General features: G+C 44.2%; 4 protein-coding genes across 4 annotated transcripts; 3 read left to right on the plus strand and 1 right to left on the minus strand.

The window, feature by feature from the left end:
- Positions 1 to 437: 437 nt before the first annotated feature.
- Bfra_000377 (uncharacterized protein) lies at positions 438 to 1,247 on the plus strand (the record flags this gene model as incomplete). The annotated part of the gene is made up of 2 exons (XM_037330824.1): positions 438 to 664; positions 728 to 1,247. 2 exons carry the CDS (start codon positions 438 to 440, stop codon positions 1,245 to 1,247), a joined length of 747 nt encoding a protein of 248 aa, XP_037197157.1.
- Positions 1,248 to 2,536: 1,289 nt separating this feature from the next.
- Bfra_000378 (uncharacterized protein) lies at positions 2,537 to 3,835 on the minus strand (the record flags this gene model as incomplete). Its single annotated transcript, XM_037330825.1, has 1 exon — positions 2,537 to 3,835. One exon carries the CDS (start codon positions 3,833 to 3,835, stop codon positions 2,537 to 2,539), a length of 1,299 nt encoding a protein of 432 aa, XP_037197158.1.
- Positions 3,836 to 8,109: 4,274 nt separating this feature from the next.
- Positions 8,110 to 10,064, plus strand: Bfra_000380 (uncharacterized protein; the record flags this gene model as incomplete). The annotated part of the gene is made up of 3 exons (XM_037330826.1): positions 8,110 to 8,800; positions 8,862 to 9,043; positions 9,108 to 10,064. The coding sequence occupies 3 exons, from the start codon at positions 8,110 to 8,112 to the stop codon at positions 10,062 to 10,064; spliced, it is 1,830 nt and encodes a 609-aa protein (XP_037197159.1).
- An 863-nt stretch (positions 10,065 to 10,927) lies between these two features.
- Bfra_000381 (uncharacterized protein) lies at positions 10,928 to 12,299 on the plus strand (the record flags this gene model as incomplete). Its single annotated transcript, XM_037330827.1, has 2 exons — positions 10,928 to 11,363; positions 11,452 to 12,299. The coding sequence occupies 2 exons, from the start codon at positions 10,928 to 10,930 to the stop codon at positions 12,297 to 12,299; spliced, it is 1,284 nt and encodes a 427-aa protein (XP_037197160.1).
- Between the last annotated feature and the right edge of the window lie 2,035 nt (positions 12,300 to 14,334).

Below are 14,334 nucleotides of genomic sequence, written 5' to 3' on the forward strand. Positions count from 1 at the left end.
AACGTGTGACTCTATTTCCCCGTGCCGCAACTACTCGTTACAGTCATCCGGCCAAAGTCTGAATCATCTTATTCACGAACCATCTACTTTATTCTTTAATAAACCTTTATTTCTCTTTGATTCTCTTTTAATAAGTTTGCCTCTACGAACATCCTACGAATCATCTGCAAGGTGCCATATTCTTTGAGATCAAAGAGTAGAAACGATACAACACAATATCCTACGGGACAATCCGATAAGTACGTGAACGGAACGGAAAGGAAGACACTCCTATTTCTATTTTAAGGAATAAACCAACACAAAGAAAGGTTTACCGCCACGTTTCTCTCTATCTTGGCCTCATCTCTTATTTCAAGAAACGTCTCTCAATAAGCATTCCAATCTTACAACTTTGCGCTATACAAATCCATCAACCAAGAACAAGAAAGACGTACAACATGTCTGCCATTACATCTAACACTCCAACCTCTCCTATTCAACACCGAGACATTCGCTCTGAGGCCCAAGCCTTCAAACGTGATAAGGATCACTCCCAGAAATGGGTTATGGGGGTTCGCCCACTAGCTGGCGCGAACAAGACTCTCACAAGTTTGACGGATGGTCCTAGTGATGCATCTGCTAAGGGAAAGGAGAAGGTTAGACCTCAAAAGTTATGGAGTCAAGTGTATGTTTGCTATCCTATCCATACAAAATATGAGAACGTCAAACTAATCCCATGTTCCTTTAGTGGCAGCTCCGACCGACATTACCGTAACAGTTCCAATGCTCCTTCAAAACCATCCGGGTCCCCATCTTACAACCACGGTCTTACATCTTCTTCCCGTATCGCCCGCAAGATCGGTGCCCATGTTGAGGCTGCAGATAAAACCTCCAACCCTCTCTCTAGATCTTTACTCGACCTTCTTCCTACACATTATAATAATACATCCCCATCCATCGCTACCGCAATCATGAATACTGGTGACGAGGGGGTTCTTTACTCTTTTGATAGAACAGACACACCAAGTAACAGAGTAGACTTGGGTGGGTTGGTAGACCTTGCAGAGCAGAGATGGGTCAATGAACAAACCGAGAAGATCGTTAGAGGTGAATATGAGGTTTTGGATGCAGAAGGAGAGACTGTTCTTCAGAGACAAAGAGGCAGAAAGAGTCCCAGATCCAAGGCTCTTTCTCGTACTCGTGGAGACTCGAAGGCTAAAACTCATAAATCAGAACCACTTGAGGATGATGGATTTGAACTTATCTAACCTCGAATCCCGGCATGACTCTGGAAGACCATGATCTCTAGTTGATCTTTATGGTTACTCCAGGATTGTATTCTCGTACAGCACACCTTGCATTGAGCCACAGGCTTCCGGAGTTATCTGTTATTTTTTCTTTCTTTACTTCTGGCATTTGGCGCGCACACAAGCATAGGATACCGGCAGGCAGCTTACTCTGGAGTCTTTGATACACAGAGAAGGATAGCTAGCCTTTGATTTTTAGTTTCAGTTTCTGCGCAGGCATTGATAGATTGGCCTGAGGTCTGATTTTTGTATCTTATTCGGGTGCATTATGGTTATTGAGGTTTGCGTGGTGCATAGCATGGATAGCTTACCGGTCTTGGGATTGGGAGGATAGCTTGGTGCTTAGGTGATCCTTTTATCGGGGTTTTCTAACGAGTTCTGGGTTTGATGGTGTGTATAGCAGGAATGAATGGGATGGTTGATGCACTGGGTAGTTGATCTCAATAGTGTTGATAAGGATGAGGTGTTATACGCGGAGATCGCAATATCATACCTATTACCCATCAGACTTTACTGAAAACTTCTTGTGCTGTGTTACTGTGACTTTTTCACTCTATGATTTACTGTGCTTTTTCGCCCAGTGGTGATGAAGGCTCATATCGAGCTAACTTGGACAAATATGGTAACTTCGTCTGATTTGACTATCTTAAAAGTGTAGAATGTAAGGAACAATATTTGCGATCAAGACTACAAGATTGCATCTACGTTGCTACAGTACCCCTGAGGGTTTTAAGTATATATTTTCAATCCATATTCTTCAGCAGGATGATGGCATAGTTATGGGTTCGATGAACGGCGAGAGATTGTCGGAGTGTAGGTTCAAAATCATGGATTGGCTGTCACGTGAGAATCATTACGCGCGTACTTTAGCAACGTGAACGTGTCTTTTTCCCTCGTTCACTTGAACCATTTGATGGCCGAAGATACACAAAAGGAGAAAGAAAACATTGAATTCCGGGAAAGTCACAGGTTTTATCTACGAAAATATACATCCAAGACCTGAATAATACGATACTTTCTGGCCAGCCGCATTGTGTAGATATATCAATATGGTCACCTCGAATTCGACAGCGTCTACAGGTAGGTTACAAATAGTTTACTATAGTACTCAATGATTATAGAGAAACAGGAGTGAATGTTCTAAAAACATTTTTATATTATATACAGATATATACATTTAGAGAATCATTCCTACTACTGTCCTTTGAGAGCCAGAGAGAAACGAAAACAACGCTGCGGGCATGAAGCAATTAAGCCGAACCGAACTGCTCCTCGGTCTCGAAACCAGTGTAGTTGAAGCCGGCATATACGGCGCCAATGTCGTCGGCACCGCCATACAAGTTCAGGTATAAGAGATATGTCTGATAGTCAAGTAGGACGGCTGAGCTGTTGACAGAGGAAAGCGCTGAGTTGGCACGTGTGATAGCATCATCAAGCTGGGTATAGACGGCCTGGGTGACCCATTGCTTGGTAGAGGAAACGTTTGAGCCGTCGGCACTGATTGTCGCATTGGCTAGCTGGGCTTGAGCCTGGGCAATGGCCCGGGTAAGGAAGGCACCTGAGTTGCCGGCACTCGTCATACCAACGGGACCTCCAAAATCCGAGGCATTGGTGACGGGTACGAGCCAGAGGCTAACATTAAGACCCGCGGCCGTGTCGTTGGTTAATCCGAAGAATTTCTGGGCGTCAGTGAATTCACCGGGTCGGTTGGAGATAGGTAGGTTGTCGCGGGAGAAACGCATAGCATCTTCGTAGACGACGCCGCCGACGTCGTAATCGGTGTGGTCAGCGCCGTCGATGAAGATGCCAAGGATTTCCTGGGCGCGCTTCATGGCCCAGCCATTGGGGCCGTACCAGAAGAGAGCGACGTCGCCCGACTTGATACTAGTGTCGAAGTTGGCGGCTGGGATAGGCGTTCCACTGCCGTCGAAATGGTCGGCGTCGAAAATAGTACCTTCGTAGGGAGTCTTGTTAGCGACGTCGATATTACCGCGGTAGACCGAATAGGTGCCATTGGCGTTTTGAGTAATGGTGTCGATGGTGACACCCTCGAGGTAATCGGCATCGATGAGGTCAGTGTAGCCATCACCGTTGGTATCCCAGAAGCGCACCTCGAGACCTGCAACAATGTTTGTGACGAGGGAAAGCGCGGCGGCGTCATAGCTATCAGCCTCGGTCTCAGCCTCATAACCACCCCACCAGCTCGCGGTCGTGGTGTTGTAATACAACCAGGGCACTTGATTAATCAGGTAGCCGTCGCTTACGCACTGGCTGGTGTTCTGAAAGCTGGCTTCAGTGCCAGGGATGGCCCACAGGTTGACATAAAACTGACCACCGGCGATAAGAGCCTTGACACCCTCGAGAGCGCTCCCTTGCTCAAAGTACTGGTCGTACTGAGTAGCAGTGACGTTGGCGGCGTCGGTGCCCAAATCAAGCACGATAGCACGGAGTAGCGTACCATCGACCTGACTGTCAGAGTAAGCAGTACCGCAGGCTGCCAAGCCCGTGGAGGGCAGCATGGCAAGAGCTGTGACGTCGGCGATCTTCATGTTTGCAATGACTTCGAGGAAGCGTAAGAGAGGTGCAATGGAAAAGAACGTTGATCAAGATGGGAACGAGTGTCAATTCGTCGTTGTTATCTGGCTATCCTCTTCACATGGTCGATATTTATCATCTTTCGAATCCAAAACGGGTACCTAATTTCCATATCCCTATCATGCACATCTAGCTCGGTGCCGGAAAAAGCGTCGGCACTCAATCCTGTGCGCTCAGATATGTGGAGACGGCTTGGGCCCCATCCCCACCGGATTTTCGACAATTTGAGAATTAGTACACAATTATATCTAGGTATATTACTCCCCTGAGTTTTCTCCTGCCTAAAGGAATACATAAAACCGTGGGTTCTCAATTTTTGTGGCTAACTTTCTGCGGCTAACATTCAAAGATCCACGGTGTTACACTCATTAGTCAGAAGGAGGGAGGCGGGGATGGTAGTATATGAGAATTATTAGATACCCCACAAGAACGCGTGAAATGGAGGCTCTCGGTCCCGAGATTGAAAGACGATAAGGTGTAGAGAGTCCATCGCGGACTACCGCTCACGATATATACGACTCAAACCCTCGCTTATTGACCGGATCAACAAACCTTTCTTCCAGGCCCCTAGTCTTTAGAACTCAACATCTTCAAAGTACTTAGAAGGGCCTAGTTAGAAAGTACCTGCCAACGCAATGCACACCGAGCGTATCGGCCCACAGGACGGCTAAACTTATTTTGAGTAGCATTTTGGCAGAGTTTTTCTCTTTCGTAGGACTTTGAACTCAATAAATTTCGTCAAAACAGATCATCAATATCGATGAATCGTTCCGTTAGCAGGTGGGCCCTTCTAGTCTTCCTGAGCCACTGCTCCGATGCGGTTTCCCCTAGTGTTTCCGATACAAACCATAATTAATTGAAGTCAAAGTTGTATCCAATGAACCCCCTCAGATTCTATATTTCAAAGGATTTTATGGGCGTTTTTACAATATTTTTCTACTCCGTATAGGTAAGATTGATTGTTCAGCTTAGAGAAGAGGAACTCTAAAACCCAGTCCAACTCCCTCAATTACTGGGCATCGCTTCATCATACACATAATTGTAGATCGTAATTAACTGCCCCAAGCTCGTCACTCACCAGAAGAATGGCTGTTCTTCAAAGGAGCCTATTGCCTGCTTGGCCGTGCTCTGAATTCCTTTAATCTCGTAGGGGTTGAGTGCGTCACTGAGGCCCTTTTTTGTGTAGAAAAGTGGGTGTTTTGGAGAAGTAATCCTATCTCAAGTACATCCCTCGGTGTATGTGCGTGTTCCAGAGTCTGGACGGCGGTGATGTTCTAGAAATTCCCATGTCTTGATCTGGCTGCGTGCGTAGCCTCTCAAGGGTCTTCCGGTTCAGCGTTAGCTTCATGTTTCTTTTCTTCAGCAAGATATACATCCCCACCGAAAATGAGGGTGTACTGTTGGCGCCAATTGGCACTTTTCTTATTGGACGTCAAAAAGCTGTTACAGAATCACTAATAGAAATTACAGAATATCAGATCACCGAATAAGCATTGACCCCGGGAAGGCTTCGATCAATCGAATTTTCATCATGTGATTATCAGATTCAGATTCAGATTCTCGATAGCCTATCATTCTGTCAATCTTGATATCATGATTGATCTGATATCAGATTTGATCGATTCGGGTAAGTTTGGCTTGATCACTAGTGTGGGGATTCCTAGCCGGTGCAGTGGGCGTCGATGATATAGGTGGCGTTCGAAATGGACAATTCGATTGAAGTTGAATTGATTTATAATCAAACGCAATATCAACGGTCTCCTGCCACTATCGCCTATAGCACCTTCTTTATTTGCTCAATATCGAAAAAAGAGACGCAACATCCCTTTTATGGGGACGGCCCCGGTGACATCCCATGTCGCTAAATTCATGATTTCGGCACCGAAATCAAATATATGCCTTTTGCAGATGTTCCTGCGAACGTGCTCGCGTATATCGACATATCTACAGTGCCCTCATATTTGCAAGCGATGGTGCCGTCTTTATACCGGGGTTGTGGCTGTCTCATTTCTCACCTGGGTAGCTAATGCATCTGGACCTCTCGTTTCCGACAATACGTGCGTGTCCTGGGCCCTGTCACTTCTATCGTGCGTGAGACTCTCATTCATAACGTTCGTTCTGTGTTTTTCCGATCTGCCACATACTTGTAGCAGGCGTTGAAAGCCTTCAGGTTGGATCACGTTGGGAAGTAGTAGTCGGTATGCTATAGACTTGTTGTCAACATGTTGTCAAGACAGTTGGTAATTTGCGTGGCGTATGCTGTAGACTGGTATTGGAGCGGAGTGAACGTATGTATAGTATTACCATTGGAATCTTCTTTTTCGTCATTTGTATCTATATGCTGTCCGTCAATCCGGTTATTGATCTGCTTGAACTGAAGCAGATACTGACTAACATACACAGCTGAATGCACACACTTTACAATAGTCATGGATTATCAAAGAAGCATCATAATATTGATATCTCAATCGTATTCTCGAATAGCTATCCGCCAGTATCGTTCTCTTCAATTTGACAGGACGTACTGTATGTTGACTTCGTAAAGTGAAACTCGAGATACAGGATTGCTTTCCCTAATTTTTTACATTTGTGATGTGTATGATCAGTTGAGCGCATCAAATTAGAGTATGTTCGAATATGTTTTAATTCTATTCCATAAATTGTTTCTCTGTTCTATGTGTACTTGTTTTTCAATATTAATCAATCGATTTCATATCCCATACACAGACACGCCATACTTTTGCCTCAGCCAATGAGAATCGCGATATTCTCTTTCCCATAGACAGTAGTAGCTCAGACAGATTACAATTCATTATATAAAGATATAAGCAGCGACCATCAACAATAATGGCGTCGTGACGGAGTGGTTAACGTGATTGACTAGAAATCAATTCCTTTCGGGGGCGCATGTTCGAATCATGCCGACGTCGAAATCTTTTGACTTTTTGGAGGCTGGTGCTTTATTCCTTTTCTATCTTTTCTATCTCTTTTAAGATTTTTTGCATTCTCTATTCAAAGAACTTCTGTTGTATTCTTAATTTGGGGGAAATTGTGGGGCTGGGAATTGTTTTCATGTGGAGTCGTTCACTGGAATGGCTGGGGATTGGCTGAGGAAGTATAATATTTGTGGATATATGGAAATGGGTTTGAAGTTTGAGTTATGGAATCATAACTCTTCACTTGTGTATTTTAGTACAATGTAGAATAAAGGTGTGATGGTAGTTCATGTGGATGATGAGCTGCGTGGTATGTATTCAGCAAATTTACCGCTATGAGCTACTTCGTGAACACTGTCTAAAATAAATGATGGACTTGCCTGGGGAGAGTTCTCAAGTGTTTATGTATTCAAAGCACCGGGCCTCATTTCATGTCAAGATGATATGCAAGGGTTGACATTCAATCATCTCGGTAGTCGTCTAGAATTCAAAAAGAGAGTCGTTGAATCGCTTTCGAATACTGTGGCTCAAGAAACACTGGGTATTGGGAAGGATGAAAAGGAGAGGAGTCACTTCTGATTTGGAATGAATATATCTCCTACAAGCAAAGCATTCATTTAGAAAAAGCTTCCTCCAAGTCGGAGTTTGTATGAACCATCAATATAAGATGGATTAGAGTCGATTTTACGCTACATCTGTTTTGCTTTGAGGACTATGACATAGATTTAGGTGTTTAACTATATCAACGACAGATGAACATATTTGTTTTCTATTGTATCGAAGATGACTCTAAATGTCGAGATTCTCAAGCTTCTAAGTGTCAAATATCATTTTTGCTCATGAGCGTCAGAGTTATACACTCAATAAGTGATGTCGGCAAATCACGAATACCCCTTTTCGGATCTAGGATGAAAATCAGCATCGCAATTTGATATCTTCCAGCATTTTCAATACTTCAATCCTCAGGAAAGCTTTTCCAACCAGTTCACTATACAAAGGCCCTATAACAAGAGGATATTATTTCTTTGTGCCCTCACCTTATTCCGGTAAGGATGCCTTTATCTCTCCTGGATTGCCTTTCATTCAGCGTCCCAAAACGTCAAATGGATTTTGGGCAAGGAAAGAACAGTTCTTTATCACACCTTAGGAGAACCTAGTATAATATTTAATATACACGGCCACCAAAACATTGATGGCGGATTCGAAAAATTCCAACGCATCTAAAAAGAAGTGGTAATCTTTTCGGAATACAGAAGTTTGGTCTCGTATATACACCTCTCAATTGCAACAAGATGAACGAAGAAGAACTCGCGCGCGTCCTTAGACGTGATCCCAACATTAACGTCGCCAGGCCCCTATACCAAAGACCCGAGCGGACCGAACCTCTCAAATGGGCTCCATATACTCCCCACACCATGAAGCAAAGTAATTTACCACGTTACATAACGATTCGTACAACCGAGCCCCTACAATGGATCCCGCGAGAACATATAAAGAGCGCATGGCCACTCCTTCCTCAGCGACCCCCTGTATTTCCCGAGCTTCCTGTGAAGAAACACGGTCTTGAACAGTTTGAGGTTGAAGAAGCAAGGAAGAGGCAAAGGAAGGAGACACGCAGAGCCCAAAAAGAGGCAGAAATGGCAAAATTAGTTCCTCCTCCAGCACCTAGACCGGAAATCATGCCTCTATCTCCGCAAGCTGTTCGCACGCCCAGGCCAATAGATCCAAGTACTGAAGCAAGACGCAAAAAATGGTCGGGCCCTGGAGACTGGGAGTTTAAATGGAAACATAATCCACGCCAGGATGCAAATATGGCAGTGAGAGACAGTATTCCGGATGACATGTACGAGCCCCCAATCGTCAGATCAATGCCCGATCGAATTCCTATAAACAAGAATTTGCAAATCGAAATATCATTTATGGAAGGTGTCATCTTTTATCCGAGTAGAATACCCGCCAGTGGAGATTGTTTTTTCGGTTCAGGTGAGTTTATGATATAATCTTGTTATCGAGTGTCGATAGAATCTCATGCTAACAATTTCAGTCTCAATGGCTTTGTATGGAACAACTCTATATTGGCACTATACAAAGTACTGTCACTTGTGGTTTTTTCGTTACGTGCTCACGCATCCTGCACATCCGCGATATGACTTTTACTGGCATTTAAATTCTATTGGAAACGCTGATGACGAAATGAATATGTGGGAGCGATTGAACACTCCACATGTAAGTTAATGCTCGTCCATACTGACCAATATGATAATGAAGTTACTAACCATAATTCCACCAGGCCTGGCAATCAAGCGAGCTCTTCAATGTCACAGCCGATATCTACAACCTCTTTGTAGTACTATACGAGGCACCCGCTACGATCGATCTCTTTGGCCAATACAACGCGACGCACACGTTTTTCCACCTCATCAATCGGAATCATTATGAAAGTTTGATTCCCAAGGACAAGGAGATTCAGTTTCCTTTTCCCGATGGCGTGATGGTTAGCCCCAGGCCTGGAAGAGCGAAGTTACGACTTATCGGTGGAGGCAGAAATATTGTGCCTCCACCCATTGCGCTGCCAGTCATTCCACTTCCGTCATTGATGGATATGACTCGAGTTCTTGGAATCAATACCGCAGAAGGAGCTCTAGATATTGAGTTGGTCAAAACCGGACTCAGAAGAGAAAGAAGGCTGGCAAAGGAGCTAAATGATCCTGCAGAGATCAAGTGGTGGGTGGAAGCAGAAGCTAAGGAAAAGGAAGATGAAAGGAAAGCAGAAGAAAAAAGGATCGCCGACGCAGCAAAAACAAAAACTCCAAAGAAGGTCAAATTACCTACAAACGAACAATTAGCAGCAGATCTCGCGAGAGTGTTGGCAAAGGGGAAGAAGCCCGAGCCCGGAAAGGTCACAAAGGAAGACCCAAACAATCTCAAAAGCAAGAAGATTCCAAAAAGGATAGTCCACGATCTTAATAGCGACGATGAAGACAATTATCTTGACGAAGCCGAGAACTTGATTCCGGAAAATCAACACACACCGGGAGGAACGAAAAAGAAAAGAAAATTCACCGGTTTCGGTCTTGATTACGATGATGATGACAGTGATGATGACGATGAAAGTGATCTTTACGAAGCAGCAAAACAGACACCCAAAAAGTCGCCGACAGTGAAGCCGCCAAAGACTCCTGGAAATCCTGATAAGAAGTCTTCTTCCAAGACGGTAAAAGCAAAAAAAAGACCGCCTAGGTGGTAAGGAGAAATATCTTGGATGTTAGGAATACGGAGTATATGGAGAAATTTCTATTGAAACAGTGTTGATTGATGGATATGCTTTGGCAAAGAGATGCTGGAGTTAGTATATGTGGGTTTTATGGAGTATAATTGGGGTTTTCGAGTAGAAAATTTGTTTTGTATAGTATTCAATATTGTATTTATTTACGTTTGTCTTGAGTCACTAGATGAAGGGGTATAGTAATCCGGTTATCTGACACGTGAAATTTGGAAGCTGTCCACAAGTGATAAATCCGACGAAGTATCAAAACCTATGAACCCTTTCACTACTACTTACAGTACTTCGTACTGACATGGTAGTTTCAGGCATATTATGATTCTACACATTCTCTGTGTCTGATCTTTCCTATACACTTGTCAGGTTGCGGGGATGAAGTATCGATCTCATCATTAAGTTTAGTCTACTTGATTTCGAACAACTGATATTTATTGAGATTCAAAAATGAACCGAATCACGATCCTGGAAATCCTTTTTAAATCCGCCTTTGCCACAATATTTCACAGCATCAGTTCTCTACGATCCCGTATACTAAGCTAGTCACATACAAGCCGCTCCCCCTCTACCTTTTCGACAAATAACATAAACCCGAAACAACATCACCCCAGCAGCTCTCACTGTCCGTATTCTTTGTCCCAAAGTCATCAACTCCGGACTTGGACTCCTCTTTATTCAAGACGCAATGCTCGAGCAACATCACCCAAGCAACAAAGACCGCTTTATCCCAAGAAACCAACCATACTTCAAGGATTCAATGACAAGCAATCAAAATGATTAATCCCCATCCAAACCTCGCCTTTCCCCATCCATCCGCAAACCCTTCCAAAATGTCCAAAAAATACGACGTGCACCACACATTCGACAGCCGAGGAGACCACCAGCGCCCCATCACCAGCGCCGACATAAGCGACTACATCCCCCTGCAAGCCGGCCGCGAAAATGAAAGCGCACCCACCCCCTTCGACGTACTCGAATGGCTCTCCGTCTTCTACGGACAGAAAGTTCCTCCGCTGCCCGTGATTCGCATGCGGGATCTCGAAGAAGTTCCCGATCAGCGACTCCAGGAAACCATAGAAGATTATCAACTCTTTACCCCGACGGTGAGGGGCGTAAGATTAAACCCCTTTACTGAGATTGGGATTGAGGGGTTTCCACTGATCGAAGATACGATTTTCAATATCGTGCGAAGCTATCCGGCCGATGAACAGTATCAGGGTCCGCATAATTTGATTTGGCTGGTGTCGAATTCATATTGGAGAGCGGGTAATTATACAGTTTACTTGACTTTTCTCTCTCTCACTCTCTCTTAAAAAATAGAGGAAAATAAGCGAAAATGCTAACACAACTCTAGTGGCCTGGGCCATGTACGGTAACTGGGAACTCTGGCCACAAGTAAAAGCCCAACACCGCATGATGTTTGACCAAGTACTCGCCACCCCCAAGCATCCCCGACACACTCTCTACCGGAACCTAAACGACAAGCGCAAAGGCCACAACAACCTCAACATCAAAGAGCGTCTCGGGATTCCCTACTGCGCCATCCGGCACGACGACATCCAGCAGGTCACCGCCGACATGTACGGCATCTTCCTCGTCATATTCACCTGTCGCCCGGCAGGGCAAGCCGTGAACATCCCCGGCTTCGGCACCGACCAATCCCCACGGCACTTTGCGCCGACCATTCGCGGCGAGTTCGGCCGTCCGCACAAATTCATCCGGCTCTCCATCGGCACCGTGCCCGAAAAATACAGACAATATCCCGACGCGAGTCTGCTGCCACTGTGGCAGATGTACGAGCCAATGATGCTCAACATGCCGAATTTTCGACACTCGGATTTCAAATACATACGTCCGACGTTTGAAAATACACGAGAATCATTACCCATGGCTGCGTCCATACGGCCGACGGATTTCAACGGGGTAAATCATCCGTGGAGGGCAGTGAATGTTCCCTGGGGCCAATGGTTTGGTGTTCAACAGAAGGGACTTCCAGATGCGCTTACACAGCCTGCGAATTGGCCCGCGGCCTTTCCGCATAAAGCAATGTCCCTGACGATTGCGATGGGATGTATACTTTTGGGAAAGGGAGATCCGAAGGATCCAAGGTCTTGGGCTCATGATTCACGTAAGATCATATGGATAAGACCGGACAAGACAAAGAGAGCGCAAGAGGCAGTGGAAGAAAGTCCAGTATTGTAATCGTTTGCAGAAGGGGGATATGATCTTCGCAATTCCCTGTAATCAGCAAGGAGATCTTTGTGATATAAATATCAGCTCTACATTTTTAGCAGACTGAAAAAAAACACCTTTACTAGGATTGTGACTTTGAGTTGACAATCGTATTATAATCAATCGAATAGTACCATTTAATCTAGTAAAACTGACCCTTTAACAAAGAAAGAAAAAATGAGAAATCTTCACTCTTCTTCTGAGATCATATAGTAGCAATACACCTCTGGTCAAGAGACCCAGAGATCCACTTGGTGTACATACACGGTTACAACCAAACAATTCATGAGGTACAGTTACGAAATATAATACACGGATCAAATAATGAGACTGTTAAAAACCAAACCACAATAAATCCAGACTTCAAATGATATATATTCCGTTCCGCATCATTCACACACCCCTCACTCTTGTCACTTACTCACATCATCCCATTCCTCAAGTTCTCTAAGCCATTTGCTCCCAACACCTCAGTAGTACCTACATACAATAGCACTTACGTACATATCTACTGTTAGGTGCAGCCAAAATACAAGATGGGGAACCGGGCCTATTGCTATTTTGATGTGAGACCTATCTATCGAATGTTATGTCTTTTTAATCAATGAGAAATCCTCAATGTCGATTCATGGTAACCGCTATTCCTAACCATCGAACCAAAAGGGAAGCTAAGCTCGACATGTTCTTCCAATCCACGGTGCACAAATTTACATGAGAGCTGCGCGTTGCCGTACATACGACTGGCTACAGCCGCATCGGATTTGGCTGCAAGTATCAAGTGTGTTGCATCGTACAGCAGTCTTAACATAATGGAATAGACGAGATTTATGAGAAGATGAAGCGAGTCAGGGGGGAGCTGGGAAAATGACAAGGAAAACTTAGGTACGAAGTAGAGAGTACTTGAAATTTATACTCGATTTTATATCATCAAAGTTCACTTGAACATTGAATAGCAGCACTTGAGAAATAAAAGGGGAAATATTAAAAAGAAAAACAAATTGATTGTTGGGGAGTTTCCCTTTTTTAGGAGAGTTGTTTTGTTTTGTGTTGTTTTTGGAGTTTCTGGAATGGATAGAAATGAAAAATCCCAGGACATCCCACAACAAATGAAAAATGGAAGATGTTACCATTGTGTTTTTACCGAAATTGCGAGCGGGATTGTCAACGTCTTGTATGAGTTTGGGCGGCGCCTTTTATGGTAAGTTTCATGGGGGCAAGTTGACTTTCAGGGGCATCTTCATCTTCTCCATCTTTCTGTGGCTTTCCATACTTTTCTTTGAATGAATCTATCCAGTGAACCGTTTCCATGTGTGTCTTTAGACGCCACTTATAGCCTTTGAAGTCACGCCCACATACCTTGCAAACAGTCTCTGGATGAGATTTGGTCTCATGGACGCGTACACTATGAGCTCTCAAATAATTGGGATGGGCGTATTTGGCATCACAGCCTTCAACAGGGCAAACACAGCTGTAATCTGCGTGAACGGTATCCATGTGCACAACAAGAGTAGCATTTGTCACGAAAGATTTTTCGCAAATTTTACATGGGAAGTTGCGAACGTGTAATCGATCAAGGTGGATGTTCAGGCTTTTCAGAGTACCTAGCTTTTGTTTACAACCAGGATAAGAACATGGAAAGTTTCCATGGAAATTCCTGACATGGCACTTGTAACTCTGCACACTGGCGTATGTGCGATCACACTCTTCACACTTGTTTTCGATCTCTCCATGCATCTGCTCGTTGTGTTTGTTGAGATCAGTTCTCACAGAGAATTTCTCATCACACTTTGGACATGAATAGAATTGGCTTGAATGTTTAGCCCTTCTATGAAGATTCAGAGAGTGCTGGTCTCGTAGATGCTTTCCGCATGAAGCGCAAATACAAGTCAAGCCGCTGGCTTTTTGACTGGATTTCTGAATTCTGTTACTCATCTTGACAAGTTGTAGGTTTGCTATGTAAGTTTTGATAACCGAATAAGTTTAATACTACCGTTGTTTGAATGAG

Source organism: Botrytis fragariae (assembly GCF_013461495.1).
Source record: "Botrytis fragariae strain BVB16 chromosome Unknown tig00000001, whole genome shotgun sequence".
NCBI classification, from domain to species: domain Eukaryota; kingdom Fungi; phylum Ascomycota; class Leotiomycetes; order Helotiales; family Sclerotiniaceae; genus Botrytis; species Botrytis fragariae.